Source organism: Heteronotia binoei, chromosome 1, assembly GCF_032191835.1.
Source record: "Heteronotia binoei isolate CCM8104 ecotype False Entrance Well chromosome 1, APGP_CSIRO_Hbin_v1, whole genome shotgun sequence".
Taxonomy (NCBI): Eukaryota; Metazoa; Chordata; class Lepidosauria; order Squamata; family Gekkonidae; genus Heteronotia; species Heteronotia binoei.
Window position 1 is genome coordinate 242,718,121 of NC_083223.1, and position 19,377 is coordinate 242,737,497.

General features: G+C 43.3%; 1 protein-coding gene across 2 annotated transcripts in view; it reads left to right on the forward strand.

Annotated features, from left to right (window-relative positions):
* KIF13B (kinesin family member 13B) overlaps positions 1-19,377 on the forward strand; it is a 172,619-nt gene that overhangs the window by 100,516 nt on the left and 52,726 nt on the right. For both annotated transcript variants that reach the window (XM_060250097.1, XM_060250106.1), the window contains exons 16-27: positions 730-914; positions 1,692-1,902; positions 3,780-3,942; positions 5,283-5,429; positions 7,842-7,985; positions 8,645-8,773; positions 9,807-9,977; positions 11,635-11,792; positions 12,351-12,483; positions 15,813-15,959; positions 17,205-17,234; positions 17,963-18,062. In XM_060250097.1, coding sequence (XP_060106080.1) covers positions 730-914; positions 1,692-1,902; positions 3,780-3,942; positions 5,283-5,429; positions 7,842-7,985; positions 8,645-8,773; positions 9,807-9,977; positions 11,635-11,792; positions 12,351-12,483; positions 15,813-15,959; positions 17,205-17,234; positions 17,963-18,062 — 1,718 coding nt within the window. The remainder of the gene's footprint in view (positions 1-729; positions 915-1,691; positions 1,903-3,779; positions 3,943-5,282; positions 5,430-7,841; positions 7,986-8,644; positions 8,774-9,806; positions 9,978-11,634; positions 11,793-12,350; positions 12,484-15,812; positions 15,960-17,204; positions 17,235-17,962; positions 18,063-19,377) is intronic.

Here is a 19,377-nt window from a genome sequence, read left to right on the forward strand (position 1 = left end):
AGTGAAAGGTTTTCCTTTCCTTTGTGGAGTCTTTGAAGTTGTTCATTATCTAGTATGGCAAGATGTTTTTGAGACTGAAGAGCCCAGTGGCATTCCCACCCACTAATTATTATGATGTATGATCAAGAAAGATATTTTGGAGTGCTGCCCTGATGGAAGCCGGGGGGAAATGTATCTTGGTGGTGTAGCCCCTGTTTAACATGCAAAGGGCCCTAAATTCAATCCCTGGCACCTCTTTATGAAAGAAACTGTCTTGGATAATAGACTGTCACCTGTCTTAGTAGACCATTCTGAGCCAGATCAATCAATGGTTGGGCTCAGTATTTATGTATTTATGCTAATTTCTATTCTGCCCTATCCCATAGGGGGCTCAGGGCAGATTACAATAAATTTGAACAAGTAACAATAAAACAATTAAGATTACTCCATTTCAGATGGTGGACAAATTAATCAGATCATAATTCAAACAGAGCTGGAACCGGATACAGCTTCCTATGCTTATATATAAACCAGATTCTTATGTTTCTATGGACTGGAGCAACGACATTATTTTATATGAACTCACCTACCAAATCTGCCCAGGCCATTCTGTTTCTTGTTCTGGGTGGTGGGCGCCATTCACTGGGAAGGGGTGATCACCTACCTTGCCTTATAGTACAGCCTTTCCTCCATTTCATCCTAAACTATCAGGTAATAGGAGTCATCCCCCCCCCCTTTTACTCCTTCAAGGCTAAATTTGCCAAAAAAGAAAAAAAAGGCAGAAGCTGAGGACGAAGACAGTTCGATGAAAGGAAGCAACAGCTCCGAGCAGCTAGATTTAGATGGAGACAACTCCAGTGAAGTGTCCAGTGAGATCAACTTCAGCTATGAATATGCCCAGATGGAGGTCACTATGAAAGCACTCGGTGGCAATGGTAAGGGGCAGGGATTGTCTTCAATCTATTTTATTTACTTTATTTATACCCTGTCTTTCTCCCTAGTGGGGACTAAGTAGCTTATATCATTCTCCTCCATTTTATCCTCATAATAACTGTGAAGTGGGTTAGGCTGGGGATGTGTGATTGGTCCAACATCACCCAGTGAGCTTCCATGAGGGACCAAGGATGAAAACCTGAGTGTCTCAGATCCTGGTTGAACACTGTGACAACTATGCCACGCTGGCTCTTTGTATGTGCATCAATGAAAGACTGCATATTCTCTGAAGTTGCTCTCAAAAGTAACTTATCTGGAATATGGCTTGAAATTTCTGGTTAGTTTTTGCTCCTTCTGCCTTTTAGGGAATCGTTTCTACATCACTTTGTCTATTAAGACATCATTGCCTGTCTGCGATTAAATCCTTTTACACTGTAGAGGATTCTGGGGATGAGACCAGTACATGTGGAGTCTTGGCTAGACCTATTGACCCTTTTATTGCTGCTGAATACACCTAGAATGGATCCAGCACTCATCTCCAGTTGTGTGTTGCTAGAATAGATGGATGGGGGTAGCAAAAGGCAGACAGTCTTTCACAATGAGCCCCTAATATGCATCTAGGGAACACCCAGAACACAGTTTGGAAAAATCCACTAATGTATGGTGATTATCAGTTATTTGTTTTATTGAATGCTTTACTCCACTACCTGAATCTCTTGCAGTCTGTCTTTCTGCATTTTTCACTTTCTGTCTCTGTATCTTCCCTTTTCTCTGCCTAGATCCCATGCAATCAATTTTGCAGAGCCTGGAGCAGCAGCATGAAGAAGAGAAGCGGTCTGCCTTGGAGCGTCAAAGGGTTATGTATGAACATGAGTTGGAACAGCTCCGAAGACGGTTGTCTCCAGAGAAACAGCACTTCCGTGCTATGGACAGGTTCTCCTGCCATTCTCCCAATGCTCAACAACGATTACGACAGTGGGCAGAAGAGAGGTGGGTGAAAAGGATGCATAACACATCCTCAATTTGGTGGTGGTCTTTTTCTTGAGAGAATGTCCCTGGACCTATGGAATGTTTAAAGAGGGTGGTGATTTTGAGCCTGTGGATTTGATGAGATTTGAATTCAGTCCTGTTGCTGATGTGAAGCAGTTCCAGATTTGCATGTAGAATTCCAAGAGAAAGAAATTATTTTGCTTGATATTAAAGAGCAGCTTACACCCAGAACATGAATGTGCTGTGTATTAGCCAAACGATTTATGGTGGGCATGTTCGCCAGCCGCTTCCAGCACTCTTAGTCACAAATCATATGACAGGTTATAATCCCAACAGAGTCATCAATTCCAATTGAAATGTATTGACAGCTTTGCACTTTCTGATGGATTGAGGACATTATGCCCCTAGAAATGTAATATTTGCTGCATTTAAGGCATAGACGTTCCAAAGTTGTGAAAGAACAACTGTAGCAAACTGTAGATTTGTTATCAGTGCAAGTGTCAATACATTTTAGTTGAATTTGTTGACTCTGTTGGATTATAACCTGTCATATGATTCATGACAAAGAGTGCTGGAAGCGGCTGGGGAACATGCCCACCGTAAATCATATGGAAAATCAAACTCGTTAATTTTGGAGAGTCGATACTATATGATTTTGCAACTTATGGACTATTTATTGTATTATGAAATATGATTACAATTTATTAACTGTGTGGTGTACAAGGTTTGTGTGATGGTTGTAGGTTTTTTTAATTGACCTGTATATTTTGCACTGTGCCACCCCTTTACTCTTTTTGGTGCATCAACCAAAGGCAGGAGTTCTAGTGGGGTTTCTTTGTTCTCTGGGAGTGTGCTGCGGAGTATCCTGGAGATCCACATACCCCATCAAAAAACCCCCAACAAAACCTAGGAAGCCCCTGCACTGTTCCCTGCCATGAAGTAAAGCAATATCAGTGGAGACTGGGCCACTCAACTGCACTCCAGACTTTGTCCTAAAGCACAGCTGTCAGCAACCAGTCTCTTGTATGGAAGAAAATGAAACGGCGGGAACAGCATTAAACCTGCTCTTTGCGGAGCCTGATGTCTGGAGTCGTATCAAATTCCCTCCTCCCCTTTGCTATGTTGCATTCCAGATAGCAGCTATTTCCTGTGCCTTGTAGAACTGCTGAGAACAAAGCCAGCCCTTCTCTTCAGAGGTTTGCTTTGTCCTCTGGAAACTTCTTGGGGGGATGAGCCTTTGAGAAGAGGGTTAGATAATTAGCTCCAATATTTTGCTTCCATTAAAAGCATTGCCAGCCATATGCTGGAATGCAAGTAGAAGAGTTACAAGGTACCCTGGTCCTCTCAGATCTGGGAAGGTGTGGCATTGAAGGGGACCCCATTCAGGGGCCAGCCCAAGGATCTCTCAGCCGATTTCTCTGTGTTGCTGTGGTTAAGTGTGCGAACTCTTATCTGGGAGAACTGGGTTTGATTCCCCACTCCTCCACTTACAGCTGCTGGAATGGCCTTGGGTTAGCCATAGCTATTGCAGGAGTTGTCCTTGAAAGGGCAGCTGCTGTAAGAGCCCTCTCAGCCCCACCCACCTCACAGGGTGTCTGTTGTGGGGGGAGAAGATATAGGAGATTGTAAGTTGCTCTGAGTCTCTGATTCAGAGAGAAGGGCAGGGTATAAATCTGCAGTCGTCTTCTTCTTCTTCTTAAAAGTTGCAGTCTAGTTGCATGCTGGACAAGCAGATGGACAAGCCCCTCTACAACATAGATTTACATCTGAGCAAATGTACCCTTAGGCATTTAGTATTCAAAAAATGTCCTTTCAACTTCATTTTGTTTAACTGGAAATCCTTCCATTTGCTTGCTTGCTTGTTTGTTTTCCCAAAGAGAAGAGATGCTAAACCACAGCCTGAGGAAGCTGAGGGAGCAGATTGTGAAGGCCAACTTGTACGTGAGGGAAGCTAACTTCATTGCAGAGGAGATGGATAAAAGAACAGAGTACAAGGTTACTCTGCAGATCCCAGCCTCAAGCCTCAATGCAAACAGAAAGGTGAGGCAGCCAGTACCTGGTCTATCGATATATGTTTGTCATGAGTGGGTCCATATTCGTGCTCCACATTTTGTAGCAATCCAGACACATTTTTCCTACCATTTTCAAAAGTGGTATTTTATTTACTTTAGAACAGTGATTCTCACTCAGTGGCCCAGTAGCCACCTGTGGCTCTTCTGAACACTGTTCACCATTGTGGCACCTGCCCTGTGTTTCAGGTAATAGAACACAGTGTGGCACCTGCCCCATGTTTCAGGAGGGGGGGAGTGCCAGCCAAGATGGTCCTCATTGCTGTCCTCAACCAAAGGCCTGGCGGAATACTGCATAAGATCCCATGGGGTATGGGTGTCATTTGGCAGAGAGTTCCACCAGAGCAGAAAAGACCCTGGCCATGACTGAGGACAGCTGGATGTCTTTTGGGTCACCAATAAATTGTTCTCAGCAGACCATAACGCTCTTTGGGGACATACTTGAGGAGGTGGTCCTGCAGGTATGCTGATCCCAGACCACTTAAGGCCTTAAAGGTCAGTTCCAGAACCTTGAACATGACATGTTATTCCACTGGAAGCCAATACAACTGACAGCACAGGTTGATATGTGCTGTCCATGGCGTTCCCATGGCATTTTGGCAGATTTGGCTGTATTTTTAACCTGTGTGGTGTTTTCATCTATTCAAGTTGCGCATGTGGATGTGTTTTTGTTACATGAAAACTGAATATTGAGGAACAGGATCTGAAATACTTTCAAGACAGCCAGGCCGCATGCCTTGCGCAGGAGTGATCAAAGACTGTGTCTGCCTTTGTTCTTATTCAAGAAGCAGCTTGTTGTGGAAGGGGTAAGGGAGAAAGGGAAAGGATTGTCTCAACTGGCCATCTGTTTCTGTAGTGATGGGCTGCAGTAGAAGAGGCTGAGCTGAATTGGGCCCCCAGGCTAACCATTGCTGAGCCCTAAATGTATGTGGGTTGTTTTCCTTGATTTGACTAACTGCTTTTCTTCATTAGTTAACAATTTCTTCCCAGTCTAATAATACCCATTTTGCAATCATTTGAAAAATTATTCAAGCTAAGCAGAATGATCAAAATGAAATTGGCTGCTGTTCATAACACATAAAGCTGCCTTATGCCGAACGAGGCCATTGGTCTGTCAATATCAGGATAGTCTGCTTAGTCTGGTGGCAGCTCTCTAGGTCTCAGGCAGAAATCTTTCACATCATCTGCTATTTGATACTTTTAATTGGAGATGCCAAGGGTCCTTCTGTATGAAGAAAATCCAAGCATATTCTCAAGGTGTTTTTGAGTTTGTTTACCTGACTTGCATCTCTTGGTGTTATGCTTCCGCAGCGAGGTGCCGTTCTTAGTGAACCAGCCATTCAGGTGAGGAGGAAAGGAAAAGGCAAACAGATCTGGTCACTTGAGAAGCTGGAGAACCGACTGGTAGACATGAGGGATCTCTATCAAGAATGGAAGGACTGTGAGGAGGACAACATGGTATGTAGGGATGGGAGGGGCTGAAGAGTAATTGCTCTCCTAATTGGCAGAAGGATAAATAAGCCTTTGGAACATGTAAAAAACATCCATCAACAAAACTTAAAAGAGCATAAGATCTTTGTGTAACAAATTTTAATTGTCTTTTAAAATAAACCTGTAATAATGGTGAAGACCACAGATCTCAAATAAGATTGCCATCTATCTTAGTAATTGCCCCATAGATACAAATCCAAAAAACTGTACGTATGATAATGTGTTCCTGGAAATCAACAGCCTGTCTAGCAATAAGAAAAAAAAGAGTTATTTGAAAGGGAATGCAATTTTAATGATTTCATACACCAAATCCTTAGTTTTGTTTCCCAAATCTAGTATTAGGTGTTCAGTTGAACTGAGGAAATGCGTGTCCTGCTTTACAACTGTTGCAACAATATATGTGGCGTCCTTAGAATTCTTAGAACTGTGAAAGGGCTTTGTAAATGGCTGTTATTACTAATATTGAGGTAGTCATGAGAAATCCAGTTAACTTCAAAAAGAAGATACCCAGTTTTGGAAAAAATAGGGACTACAAGAAATTTAAAATTATAAATGAATATAATAAAATCATGGTGGTGATACAAAAAAACACATGCATCGTGTTAGGTTTTTTTGCTGTATATGAAAACCTGATGAATCTAATATCTCATCTGAGCATGCTTCATTTAGATTGTAATGCTAATCAGAGTTTCACCCTTTTTAGTCTATTGGAATTAATGGGTTTAGAAGGTAGCTTCAAGGAGTATCTGAAATGGTTTGCAGTAGAACATCAGGGCTGGAGGTATAGGCTTTTGAGAGCTAAAGCTCCCTAGGGAACTTTGACTCTTGAAAGTTTATATCCCAAAAATCTTGTGAGTCTCTAAGGTGCTTCTGGACACAAATCTAATTGAGTATACTTTTGTTTGGGGGTTGCTCTGTGAACAGCCTCTGCTACGATCTCAAATGTGACTTTTCTCAGTGTCAAAGAAGGGGAGTGGGTGACTGGAGGAAATTTTTAAAAAGGGAGCCAAGAGTATGCAGGGAATGAAGTTCATTTTGTATGAGCAAAAAAAGGTGGTGGGAGTGCATTTTGGTTAGGAATTTGCTTTTGCTATGTGTGGTATGTTTGTGTTTTTAAGCTGTCTCTAGAAAGGATGGCCATGAGGAAGGTTTTAAACAGCAGGACCAATGAAAATTAGAATGAGTGGGGATTTCTGGTACATGGAATGACACATCAAACACCCCCACTCCTCTATTGTTGTTGTTATATTCAGTTTGTAGCCTGCTCTCCCCATAGCCAGCTCAGAGCAGGCGATGACATCTTCTAAATGTACCATTAAAAGCTTTCTAAACATGTAATTTACTCAAAAACCATAAAAACAGTAAAATCAATAGAACAACTTCTGTAAAAAATCGAGATGGCATAAAAAAATCATACAGGGCAGTATGCAAAATTATTAAGAAGGGAAAGGGGGGAAGCAGGGGGAGAAGAGAAGGTGGGGGAGGTCAGACTCTAGCTACACCCTATTGTTTAGGGCCATGCTGGCTGGGGCTGATGGGAGTTGTAGGCAAAAAACATCTGGAGAGCTACCGTTGGCCACCCCTGCTCTATGGGGGATATACCAGGATAGGCAGTCCTGAAAGTACGCTGGTCCTTGACTGTTAAGGGCTTTAAAGGACAGCACCAGAACCTTGAACTTGATCTGGTCCTCAATCTGGAGCCAGTCCATCTGATAAAGCAGTGGTTGGATATGCACTCTAAAGGATGTCCCGTGCAGCTACATTCTGGACCGGTTGCATTTTCCACATCAACGTCAAGGAAAGCCCTACATAGACCAAGTTACGGCAACCCAGCCTGGAGGTGACTGTTGCATGGATCATTGTGGCTAGATCAGAGGACAACAGATACAGGGCCAATTGTTTAACCTGGTGAAGGTGGTAGAATGCCAGTTTTGTGTCCTGGGCCTCCATTGAAAGGGAGGCATCCAGGATTACTCGCAGGCTTTTGACAAACAGTCCTGCTGTCAATGGCACCCCACAAGAGAGGGGAGTTGGCAAGCCATCCCAGCGCCCCCCCCCCAGCCCTGCCACAGGACATCTGTCTTTGCTGGATTTTGTTTCAGCCTGCTCTGTTTTAACCAACCAACCATGACCTACAAAACCATAGCCAGATGTTCTGGAGCAGCCTCCAACTGCTTATCAACAGCTAGAGCTGGTGTCATCAGCATACTGGTGACACCCCAGCCCATGATTCCACAGCAGCTGAGGAAGGGGGTATATAAAGATGTTGAACAACATTGGGGAGAGGATAACACCCTCGGGCTATCCTTCAGGAGATTCATTCACCCAGGGCAGCCCGGAGCAGCAGAATGTTGTCTCACTACTTTTTTTTTATTCTAGAGGTCTTACTTCAGGCGAGGGGATCCTTTCTATGACGAACAAGAGAATCACAGCCTTATTGGGGTGGCCAACGTCTTCCTCGAATCCCTGTCTTGGGATGTGAAGCTCCAGTACGCCGTTCCAATCATCAACCAGAAAGGAGAGGTTCGTTAAAGTAGCCAGTTGTCCAGTTAGCACATAGACGCATAATTACCCAGTGAGATGTACTTATATTACAGTTCCTGGGATCAATTTACCATTGATTCTCCATCTTTGATATAACTGGCTGTAGCCAGTTACATTTAGCTGCATCCTAATCTTGCATTGTGCCTTTTGCTGTTGTTCCAGATGGTTTGTAATGTAATGTGAGTGGATAGATGTCATTTATATGGTTGGCTCCTGTTTACATAAGTGTCTTTAAAATTGTTAATGGGTATTGAACTTGCATTTATGATTATTCACAGCCGGTTTCTGACATGTGAGGCAAATTGGATTAGCTGTTAATCAGTAGAACATGACTTTCCCATTTCAAAGTGGGAAGGGTGCAGGGCTGAGCACTCGGGGGACATTCTTCTAGCAGCTCAGAGATTTCATAAATAACGAAGCCAGGCACTGAAGGCTGTTCCCTTGGGTCTTCCTTCTCAAACACCTGGAACCTTTTGCAGCCTGTTGGTTGAGTACCACTGCTCCCATACCGGGAGTCCAGAAAGCTTTCCTCTAAACTAGTTTGATGTACAATAAGGCAATCTGCTGACACTGATTTTTTTAAAAAAAATTGCATTAATCTCTGTTGGTTCCTAATCTCCTCTGTCTTCCCCCATTAGGTAGCAGGTCGACTGCATGTTGAAGTGGTACGAGTGAGCGGTGAGATTGGTGAGCGAATCGTAGGAGGTGATGACAGCATGGAGGCCTCCACCGAGAGTGATCTGCAGGAGCAGAAGTTGGTGTGCATGGTGAGTTTACCAAATAAGTAATAAATCCCAGTTTGTGTGTGAGCTCCAGTATATATGTTTCTTGTCTCTTTCCCACTTCTCATTAAAGAGGACATTTCTACTCCTCCCCCATTGCCATGTTATTGCCCAGATGGACACAAAGGGCAATACTGCTCAACAGACTTTTAAAAAAAAAAATCACATGTCATAATAAACCAGACTTAGTACAAGTGCAGCCAACAAGCCAGTTGCAAACCCTAGTTTGAAATCCCAGGTTGGTGCCAGTCATAAAACCCTAACTGGAGTTTGATCAAACCATACCTTATCAGTCGTGTTTTATCACAATGTTTGAGTGTTACCTGAACCTAATGGCTTCTGTTCTTGTTTTGATAATAAAATTGTGTACTATTTAAGCAGCATGAAATTCCTGACTTCCATGAAACAAAAGCCGTTTTTGTAAAGCATGATTACTTTCAGATCAACAAGGACTGTGTCAGCAATATTCAGTTCCTCTTGAGCAATATATACGCATCAAAGATGCAAGGAAAAAAATAACGAGGTCTTTCAGGATTTTGTTTCCTCTGAAACAACTCAGCTGTTCTCTCCAAGGCTCAGTGTTCAGTGACCCCTAGTGGAGATTTTCAGACACAGCTTTAATCAAGAGGTTTTGAGGGTCTTGACCTGGATTGCCCAGGCAAGCTTGATCTCATCAGATCTGGGAAGCTAAGTGGGCTGATCCTGGCAAATACGTGAATGGCAGACCTCCAAGGAATGGCAGGGACCGGCAATAGCAAACCACCTCTCTGAACGTCCAAGCACCACTAGGGGTCACCAGAAGTCATCTGTTCATGCACGGGCATAGATACACACACAAAGACTCACCAAAAAAGAAATGTTTTGAGGCGGGTATGATTTAAATAGTGTCAGGAGCTGTTTATTCCTCCTTCTAAGTTATTAGTCTTCACAAACTAGGTTTGTCTTGTTTTGCATTTTGAAAGTTGCTGTACAGTTGGCCTGCTTAAAATATCATTGTGTGCTTATTTCTTCTTCCTAGATCAAAATCCTTCAAGCAACAGGTCTGCCCCAGCACCTCTCCAACTTTGTGTTCTGCAAATATTCTTTCTGGGATCAGCTGGAACCCGTGACAGTGGCCCCAGAAGTGGACCCTTCTCTGTCTCCCATCAGCAAAGAGCCCCGGTGCATGGTTGTCTTTGACCACTGCAATGTAATTTTGTTATTGTCTACTGCCATAGACAAAGCAAAGTGAGCGCCAGTTTGCACCTTATGCAGCAAATGTGTCTGCTGCATGTACTCTAGTGGCATTCAGTGACAAGCGTAGAGTGTGAAGAGGAGAGGCATGTCTCTAAAGGCTGAAGCTTAGGTATCAGGAAGTGCAGTTAGCTGCTGCTGCTTGGCCAGTCCAGCATCTCATTTGAACTAATAGTAGAACAGTACATCTATACTGCAAGTCTGAGGTCTTCCACATTGTTGGAGCAATTTGTAAATTGTGAGGATTTGTAAATTGTGGAAGAATATAGAATTGCAGAAATTTTCTTGGAGTCTTTTGGTAAGGTTTTACATACATATTTCATACAATAAATAACACACCAATCAATATAATTGATCCCAGGCCTTTTTCCTTCTTTATTTTAAGATCCTTGTTTTGTCCCTTCAGTATTTCTGACCTTCCCTGTGTGTTAGACACATGTCTCTCCTTCTGTCCTTTTGGTGTTCACCATGGCAAACACTAGCATATAGTGTGTGAAAGGACACCATCTATTTCATCAAGTGTGGAGTGGCCTTCATCTTCTATAGTTTTGTAGGATGCTCACTTAGAAAATTTTGCATGATTCACATTTTCTGCATCCTCCTCTAACTATGGGAGTCCCAATCTGAAGACCTCTTGTTACATGCTTGTGCATGCATTTTTAATTTTTTTTTTGCTAAGCTGAATAGTCACCCCTTCTGTCTTGTACCAAAGTTAAAGGAAGCTTTTAAAAGTCAAGTGAGTTCTTAAAACACTCTAACGATGTTATATTCCACCACCTGATCGTCAAGGTAGCTTACAAAATCAAGCAACTTAAGCATCAGTTAAAATTACCGTATTTTTCGCTCCATAAGACGCACCTGAGCATAAGACGCACCTAGTTTTTAGAGCCGTTTGTGTGAATTTAGAGGCATTTGTGTGAATTTTTTGCAGTATTCGCTCCTTAAGACGCACACACTTTTCCCTCCATTTTTTTGGGGGGGGGGAAGTGAGTCTTATGGTGCAAAAAATACTGTATATATAAATATCAAAGCATATATTAAAGAGTGGTTTCAGGATGATTGCAAGACAGGAAACCACACAGAGACATGAAATGCATTGATTATAGTTAGGAGCAAACATTGCACAGAAAAACCTCATCTGTTGAATTTTTTTTCTTCTTTCATTCAGTGGATTGGTTCAGGATTACAAGCAAATAATTTCCTAAATTCGCTGCTGTAACCAGGGGGGACACTGGGGGCAGTGCCCCCTATAGAATCTGCAGCGCCCCCACTCAAACTGAAAGGGAAGATTGGGTGGGGGTGCTGCAGATTCTATAAGGGTTACTGCCCCCAACCCCTGGCTACAGCCCTGCCTAAATTCTTATCAGAACCTTTTTGGTAGTGTTGCTGCCTAAGCCTTTTTATAAAGCTTCCACCTCTGAGCAGTTGATTTCTAGTGCTCCTGGATATATTTCCAATCTTCCACCTTAATGCATAGTCAACATTCTGGTCCCTCTAGGGCTATGAAAAAGAGAACAAGGCACATGCATGGGGATTTATAGAAAACTGGATTAATGGAGCAAGAGGAGGGTTCCGTGTGAATTATGGGTTATTTTTGTTCTGTTCTGCCCCAGGAATTCTCTGTAAATGTTACTGAAGATTTTCAGGAGTATCTCTATGAAGGTGCTTTGGCCATTGAAGTTTATGGGCACAAGCAGTGCGACCCTCGAAAAAACCCAGCACTGTGGGATCTAGGAATAATTCAAGCTAAAACACGAAGTCTTCGAGACAGGTAAAAGATGGTAACATCCAGCTTGTGTATGAATTGGGAACTTGGATTTGGCACAGGAGGGTTGGGGGATGTTACAGGAAGATAGGCTTTGAATTGTGTAACTCTCACACTTGATTAGGTGAATTAATTCAAGGATGGATGGTAGTTGTGCCTTGCCTTCTGTTACCCCATCACTCCCCAAGAGCTTCCTGTCTTCCTGCATCCATGAACCAGCTGCCCCATGCCCTCCTCTCCCTTCCATCACTGATAGCCAACCATTTATAATTCTATTCCAAAAGAGGAAGAGATGTTACTTCAGTATTCTTGCCACTTAAACTGACTATTTTAGAGGGTCCAATACATGTCTCTGCTTTATAAACTGGTGGGTTTTACAAAGTGTCTGTAGGTGAGATTTGATTCTGCTAGTTTCCTAAGCGTAGCCACAAGCTCTTCCATAGTGAAAATTCCCTAATCCTTCTCTAAAGTGCTTTGAGCTTTCTGAGTACAGGGTCAGGTGGCTGAAGAAGTGCTCATTCAAAAGACAAAGTGGTCCATCAGTCACAGTAATTTCCCCCCCAGGTGGAGTGAGGTCACACGCAAACTGGAGCTGTGGGTTCAAATTCTGGAACTTAATGAGAATGGGGAGTATTGCCCAGTGGAGGTGATACCAGCTAAAGATGTGCATACCGGTGGCATCTTTCAGCTCAGGCAGGTAAGGCTGCAAAACTTTTATCTAATTTTTTTTCTCTTTAACAGGTTAAATGAACATATGATGAGCATCTTAATACTGGCAAGATAATACAGTTGACTTTATGTCTCATTCTTCCTGAGGCAGTAAATCTATGTCTGTGTCAAATCATTTTATATTAGGAGCTTGCAGTGGTGTGCATTTCTGTACATGTAGAAAACTATGTCAATGTTGTGTTGTAGCCTTTTTCCCATAGACATTAATTTCTGTGTGCAGGAGGTAGCTTTGTATGCAGGAACATTCAGTACGCAGATGACACCCAACTTTATCTGCTGATGGATGGCCGGCCTGCCTCCACCCCAGAAAAATTGGCCCCGGCGTTACAAGCCGTGGCGGAGTGGCTCAGGCTGAGTCGTCTGAAGCTGAATCCAACAAAGACAGAAGTCCTTTGTCTGAGTCACGGTGGCCTGGGAAGGGAAATCCCTCTACCAGTCTTTGATGGGGCACCACTGATATCGGCGCCTAAAGTCAAGAGCTTGGGGGTGCTACTTGAGCCCACATTGTTCTATGGAGGCCCAGATAGCAGCCACTGCGAGATCCGCCTTTTTCCATCTTAGGCGGGCACGACAGTTGGCACCCTTCCTAGAGCACAGTGACCTAGCAACAGTGATTCATGCAACGGTCACCTCGAGACTAGACTACTGTAATGCCCTCTACTTGGGGCTGCCCATGTCTCAAATCTGGAAGCTGCGGCTGGTGCAGAATGCTTCAGCCAGGCTGCTACTGGGTCTCTCTATTCGGGATCATGTACAGCTGGAGCTGCGGAGACTGCATTGGCTGCCAATAGTGTTCCAGATTCGCTACAGAGTGCTGGTTATCACCTTTAAAGCCCTAAATGGCCAAGGACCTGTCTACCTTAGGGACCGTCTCTCCCCATATATTCCCCAGAGGGTACTTATATCTGGATCACAAAACCTATTAGAAGTCCCCGGGCCGAGGGAGACGAGATTGAAGGCTACCAGAGAACGAGCCTTCTCTATTGCGGGCTCCCACTGGTGGAACCAACTCCCAGATGATGTTAGAGCCTTGCGGGATCTTGCCCAATTCCGCAAGGCCTGCAAAACAACATTATTTCGAATGGCCTTCAACCAAAGTATATAGTTGCTCAACATCATGGTATGAAACTTAGCACCAAAACTGCTGTTTTAAAATTGTTTTAATACTTTAAATTGCAAATTGTTTAATTTTAACCGATATTATTATAATTGTTTTTACTGCTTTATGGTTTTATTGTTTTATTGTTGATATTCAATGTTGTTAGCCGCCCTGAGCCTGCTTTGGTGGGGAAGGCGGGATATAAATACGATAAATAAATAAATAAATAACATTCAGTCATGTGGGCCCCTACTTACAGCTTAATGCAGTACAACCATTTTAATTATAGCTAGGCCTGACAGTCCCCATTAATATTCAGCTGGTGGTCATAAAGCACACAGTAATTGTGTGTTGAGAAATCAACGGTTGTGTGTGCGTGCCTAAACCAGACGTGTGCGGGACCAGGCAGCACCGGGATAAGCGTGGATTTGACATTAATTTTAATCTGGTTCCCTGAATCAGCAAGACTAGTGTGAAGCTAGCTGGTGATGAGGTTCTAAGTAGGACTTCATTTAATGTTTCATATAATTATAGAAGCTTACATGAGACAAGAGAAGCTGAATCCTAGTCTCCGTAGGCCTTTAATGGAGGGCAACAGCTTCATAAGTATGACCCCAGACACACTGGGAACAAGAATAGTTTCATGGGAGCTACAATTAGCTCTTCTCTGGAAGCTTTATGTCTGGACCTGTCATGATCCTAGAACTAGTGAGGCCTACAGGCTCCAGGAAGCCTTTGTTAGAGTAGCTATAGGGCCTATATTTCTCAGGATCCCTTCTGTCCCTCTGATTGGGTGGACAGCAGTTTTGGAGGGAAAACTTGCGCATTGGAGACCAGAGGAGTGGAACCTGGAAGGAAGGAAGGAAATAAAAGGCCAAGCCAGAGAGGCAGTGTTCTCTTTGGAGAGGCTGCAGTCAGGAGAGTTCTCTCTGGAGAGGCTGGGCTGGAGAGAAGGCTGCAGTCATGAGGGTTCCCTAATCCCAAGAGTGGTGAGTCAGTTGGAATTAGAGGAAGGGAACATATAGTTACTTGTGTCAGGGCTTTTATTTTCTTTGCACCACCTTTACTTGTTCGCTTTCCTTGTTCGCTGTTGCATTAAATAATTAAAACCCACTTGTTTGTTCTTGAGCACTTCTAATAAAATTATTGTTATACTGTACAGATAAAAGGTGCTTGCTGTGAAGGAAAAAAGGGGTAGGGTGGGTTCTTTGGGCCCTCCCAGACAGACCCTTACCAGAGTGGTGGCAGCTAGCAGAGGCCCTCCCTGGTTCCCTGCTTGTGGAAAGCTCACCACCTGTATTTTGTGATAAAGCAGGCTGGTGTGAGAAAGAGGGAAAATATTTGTGTTTTCTGAGAAGAGCTCACATTTATGCTGGGAGGCTCTTGAAGCTGAGAGAAGGCCAATATTTACCATGAGGATACAAACTTGGCTGCTAACTGCACTTTATTTTCCTAAATTATCAACTGCAACCTTACAAATCAATGGGCCCACCAAGACTGTGTTGCACTGTAGTTTCTGTTCTTTTTCTGTTCCCCTTGTGGGTGCTGAACTTACTCAGAAGTGGCTTGGGTAAGGTCTGTAAGGTGGGGAGGGACCGTCTCTCCCCACACGTTCCCCAGAGAGTGCTGAGATCAGGAACCCAAAATCTTCTTGTTATCTCTGGGCCAAAGGAAGCCCACCTGAAATCTACCAGGGATAGGGCTTTCTCTGTAATGGCTCCTTCCTGGTGGAACCAGCTGTGAGGTGAGGGCCCTGTGGGACTTTGCTCAATTCCGCAGGGCCTGTAAGACAACCCTCTTCCGGCTGGCCTACAACTAACCGGCATAGGAAATTAAGTGTAGTTAATAGACTTCTGATGTTTTAATGTTTTTAATGTTTTAAATGTTTTTAACTGTAAAATGCCTAAAACTTAATATTGTTGTGTTAGACTTCATGTGTTGTGAGCCGCCCTGAGCCACCTTGGTGGGAAGGGTGGGATATAAATCATAAATAAACTAAACTAAACTAAAGGTGGAGACTGCATAGGCCGAGCTTTGCATCACTATACCTCTGTTTAAACTTTGTATTTAAGTAAGTAAATAAGTAAATTTTTTTAAGCCCTAAACTTTCACAGCTGCTTGTAAAGCTTTTGCCAGCAGAGGTCTCCCTCATCCCAATTTTTTCTCTTCCAAAGAAGCTTCTCATCTGTTTCTTGCAGGGTCAGTCCCGCAGAATTCAAGTGGAAGTGAAGTCTGTGCAGGAATCTGGAACGTTGCCTCTCATGGAAGAATCCATATTATCTGTTGGAGTGGGTTGCGTTCAGATAAGAAACATCAAGTCACCAAAAAGCCATGAGAATTGTCAGGTAAAGAGTCCTGTGACTATTAGAGTCACACACAAAAATAGCATCTTTAAAATGTGTCACTGCCTTGAGAAAAGTATTGTCAGGAGCCTGGGAAATACATGGAGTCATTTTCTTGATATGCACACTGGGAGTAACAACTTCAAAATGTTTGAAGATGTGCTTTGATCTGTGGTTCTTGTCCAAGGTGCTGAGAAGGCAGAGGTCCCATTTGTGCAAGCCAGTGTGGTGCAGGGATTACACTGTTGAATTTGGCCCTGGTAGACCAACAGACCTGGTGAACCACAGATCAAATGTGAGTTCCCATGAAGCTTATTGGATGTCCTTGGACCAATCAATCCCTCTGGAGCTTACAGTAGGCCCTGTACTAAGAGCCCTGCAAGCTCTTAGAGGATTGGCTGCATCAGGGGTGTGTGGCCTAATATGCAAAGGAGTTCCTGCTACAGAAAAAGCACTGCCACCAGACCCCCCAATAGGAGTCAGTTACCAGAAATCACTTACTGATCCCTCTGTCCAGGACTTTGTGATGGAATTAAATATTTGGTAACTTCTGGCTGCCAGACAATGAAACAATTTTTAGATATCTGATTAACCAAAGGACATCTGCTTTTTTTGATTGGCAGTTATTAAATAGTTGGGAGTAAGCATTATTGAATTCACTAGTTTTGAGTCCAGTGATCAACTGGTAAAATGCATCATGGTCACAGATCTTTTCTGCATTTCTTTACCCCAGCAGTCCTTTAGCAAGACTGGGGAAGTTTTTTAAAAAAAATCCCTTGTGTGGCTGTTTGACCCACATGGATTAACAGATATCTGAGTGGGGAGTTTGCAAAAGGGAAGGGGGCTGAGGCAAAATCATCCTTTCTGTCTCTTCCATGAACACAGGAGCAAGAGCAATTTTGCCCCATTCCTAACCCACATTGACTTCTATTCCTTGTAGGTTCTGGGAATAAACTTTCCTAGGTTTGAAAGGACTGCTGGAGGAAACAAAATGTGGGAGAGATCAGTAATCCATGTGCCTGCAGATCACTGGATTCAATCCAGTGGGATTTACAGTTGTAAACATGAAAAGAATTGTGCTGTTGAGCTTCATTTGTCTGATCTCCTGATCTACCAATCTAGTCTCTGTTGGGTTTTTCTGAAGCACAGTTGCTAACTGGTTGCCATTTGTTGACCCAGAAGATGCAGTGGTTGGACTAGGGGTTGGAAGACTGCCAACTTATTTGTTTGCATGATTTTTTTGTCTAGGAGGAAGATGATGACATGGACAGTTACCAGGTAAACATTGTTTTGTCTTTTCAGATGTAGTTGTGGGTCACTTGTTCCTAATATTCCTGTGCTAGAGGATCAAAACATGGCATTTGGTAGAGTACATGCAATCGATATAGAAGCTCCCTAGTTTAGTGCCTGCCCCCTCCAGTTGAACAATCTCAAGCAGCAGCTATTGAAGACTTCTCAGTGTTTGAGAATCTGGAGTTCCACTCTCAATCAGAGTAGATAGTGGTGAGCTAAGTAGACAGGTGGTCTGTTCCAGATGGTCAACATTATGCTTATGAGTAGATGTCATAGAGTTGAGGAGTATCCATTGCCAGGAACTATAAGATATGCTCTCCCTTCCCCTAGACAGATGTGGAGGAGCTTACTTTTCACTTAAAGAAAGCAGTATTCTAGCTCTTTATCACTGCAGGACTTTAAAATATGTGAGCCAAAGTATAACTTGTGCCCAAGATATGAATTTCTAGCTTGTGTGGAAGGTGATTAAAATTTAGGCTTCTTGTCATAAGAAGCCAGCAACCAGTTGTGTCTGATTGGCCACATCTTAATTCAGACAAAATTGTCTCTCACATGGCATCATACCTAGTTTAATTCATTGCTTATCAGTGGCTGCTTAGTTATTTGACACCTGGGCCTTGGGAGCTCCTTTTATATGCAGGCTTGGAAGCCGTAGTTTCCATTTTTAACTTGGAAACCACTACTTAGCAGAAATATGTCTAAATTCTTCATAGGACAGAGACCTGGAGAGGCTACGTCGGAAGTGGCTGAACACGCTTACAAAGCGCCAGGAATACTTGGATCAACAGCTGCAGAAACTTGTTGGGAAACCTGGTAGGCAAAAACATTGTCAGAATCTAAAGCAGCTCTTGGGTTGTTGGGGTTTTTTTGCTATGCTTTTGTGACCCAAGTTGTAGAGATGCTGCCAAATCGTGAGAGAGTCCAGATGAGGGCTACAAGGATGCTAAGGAACTATGGTTGCAGAATGTATCAGAGAGATTAAATGTATTGGCTAAGTTCAGCCCAGATCAAAAATTTCAAACGGTAGCCCTGACCTGGATAGTTCAGGCAAGCCCGATCTTGTCAGATCTCAGAAGCTAAGCAGGGTTGACTGTGATTAGTACTTGAATGGGAAACTTCCTTGAAATACCAAGATGAGAGGACAAGGGCAGGCTCTATTCAGCCACCTCTCTGGATATTCTCCAGGCCCCCAGTAGGGGTCAGTCACAAGAGGAAAACATGACTTCCAGGTGCAGACACACACACACACACAAATATACAAAAAAATACAAAATAAATACATTTCAAACTGTTCTCTGGAGAACCCTGGGGTTTCTTAGAAACTTCTCAGAGATTTCACATTGCGAAGATTGTAGGCAAGTTCCTCTGCTGTCAGCTTGCCCACCAGTATCAATCTTTCTCAGCAACGTACTTCTGTAAAAGAATGTTGGATGTGTTCTATTAGGGCATCATGCAAGATGGTAACGATTTCCAAACAGACCTGGGCAGCATTCTGCATGAACTGAGTTTTCTTCCTAGTAAACTCTTCTGCCCTCACAATCCTCAGCAAGGTACAAGGTTTCCTTGGCAGAATGTAAGCCTCTCTGAGACTCCTTCAGGTAGTGAAGGGTGGGGTATAAATCCAGTCTCTTCTCTTCTTCTACGATTAAATGTAGAAAGACTTCCTAGGAGGCAGAAAGCGGTGTAACCAAATGAGGTTAAGGATTGCCAAGGGAAGGGGAAAGGATGTTTTGATTCCCTGAAAACAGGAGGAGGAGGTGGTATTGGCTATAGGTTCACTGATGATAGGGGTATCTGTGGCTGTTAGTCATGATTGCTGAATGAAGTCTCCATGAATAGTTTTGAAGCAATATACTTTTAGGGAGCAGTGCCAGGGAAGGACATTGCCAGTTTGATGTAGTGGTTAAATGCATGGACTCTTATCTCGGAGAACAGAGTTTGATTCCCCACTCCTTGACTTGCAGCTGCTGGAATGGCCTTGTCAGCCATAGCTCTTGCAGTTGTCCTTGAAAGGGCAGCTTCTGTGAGAGCTCTCTCAGCCCTTCTCTGTTCTGGGCGGGGGAGGTAAAGGAGATTGTGACTGCTCTGAGACTGAGATTCAATCCAATATCATCATCATCTTCTTCTG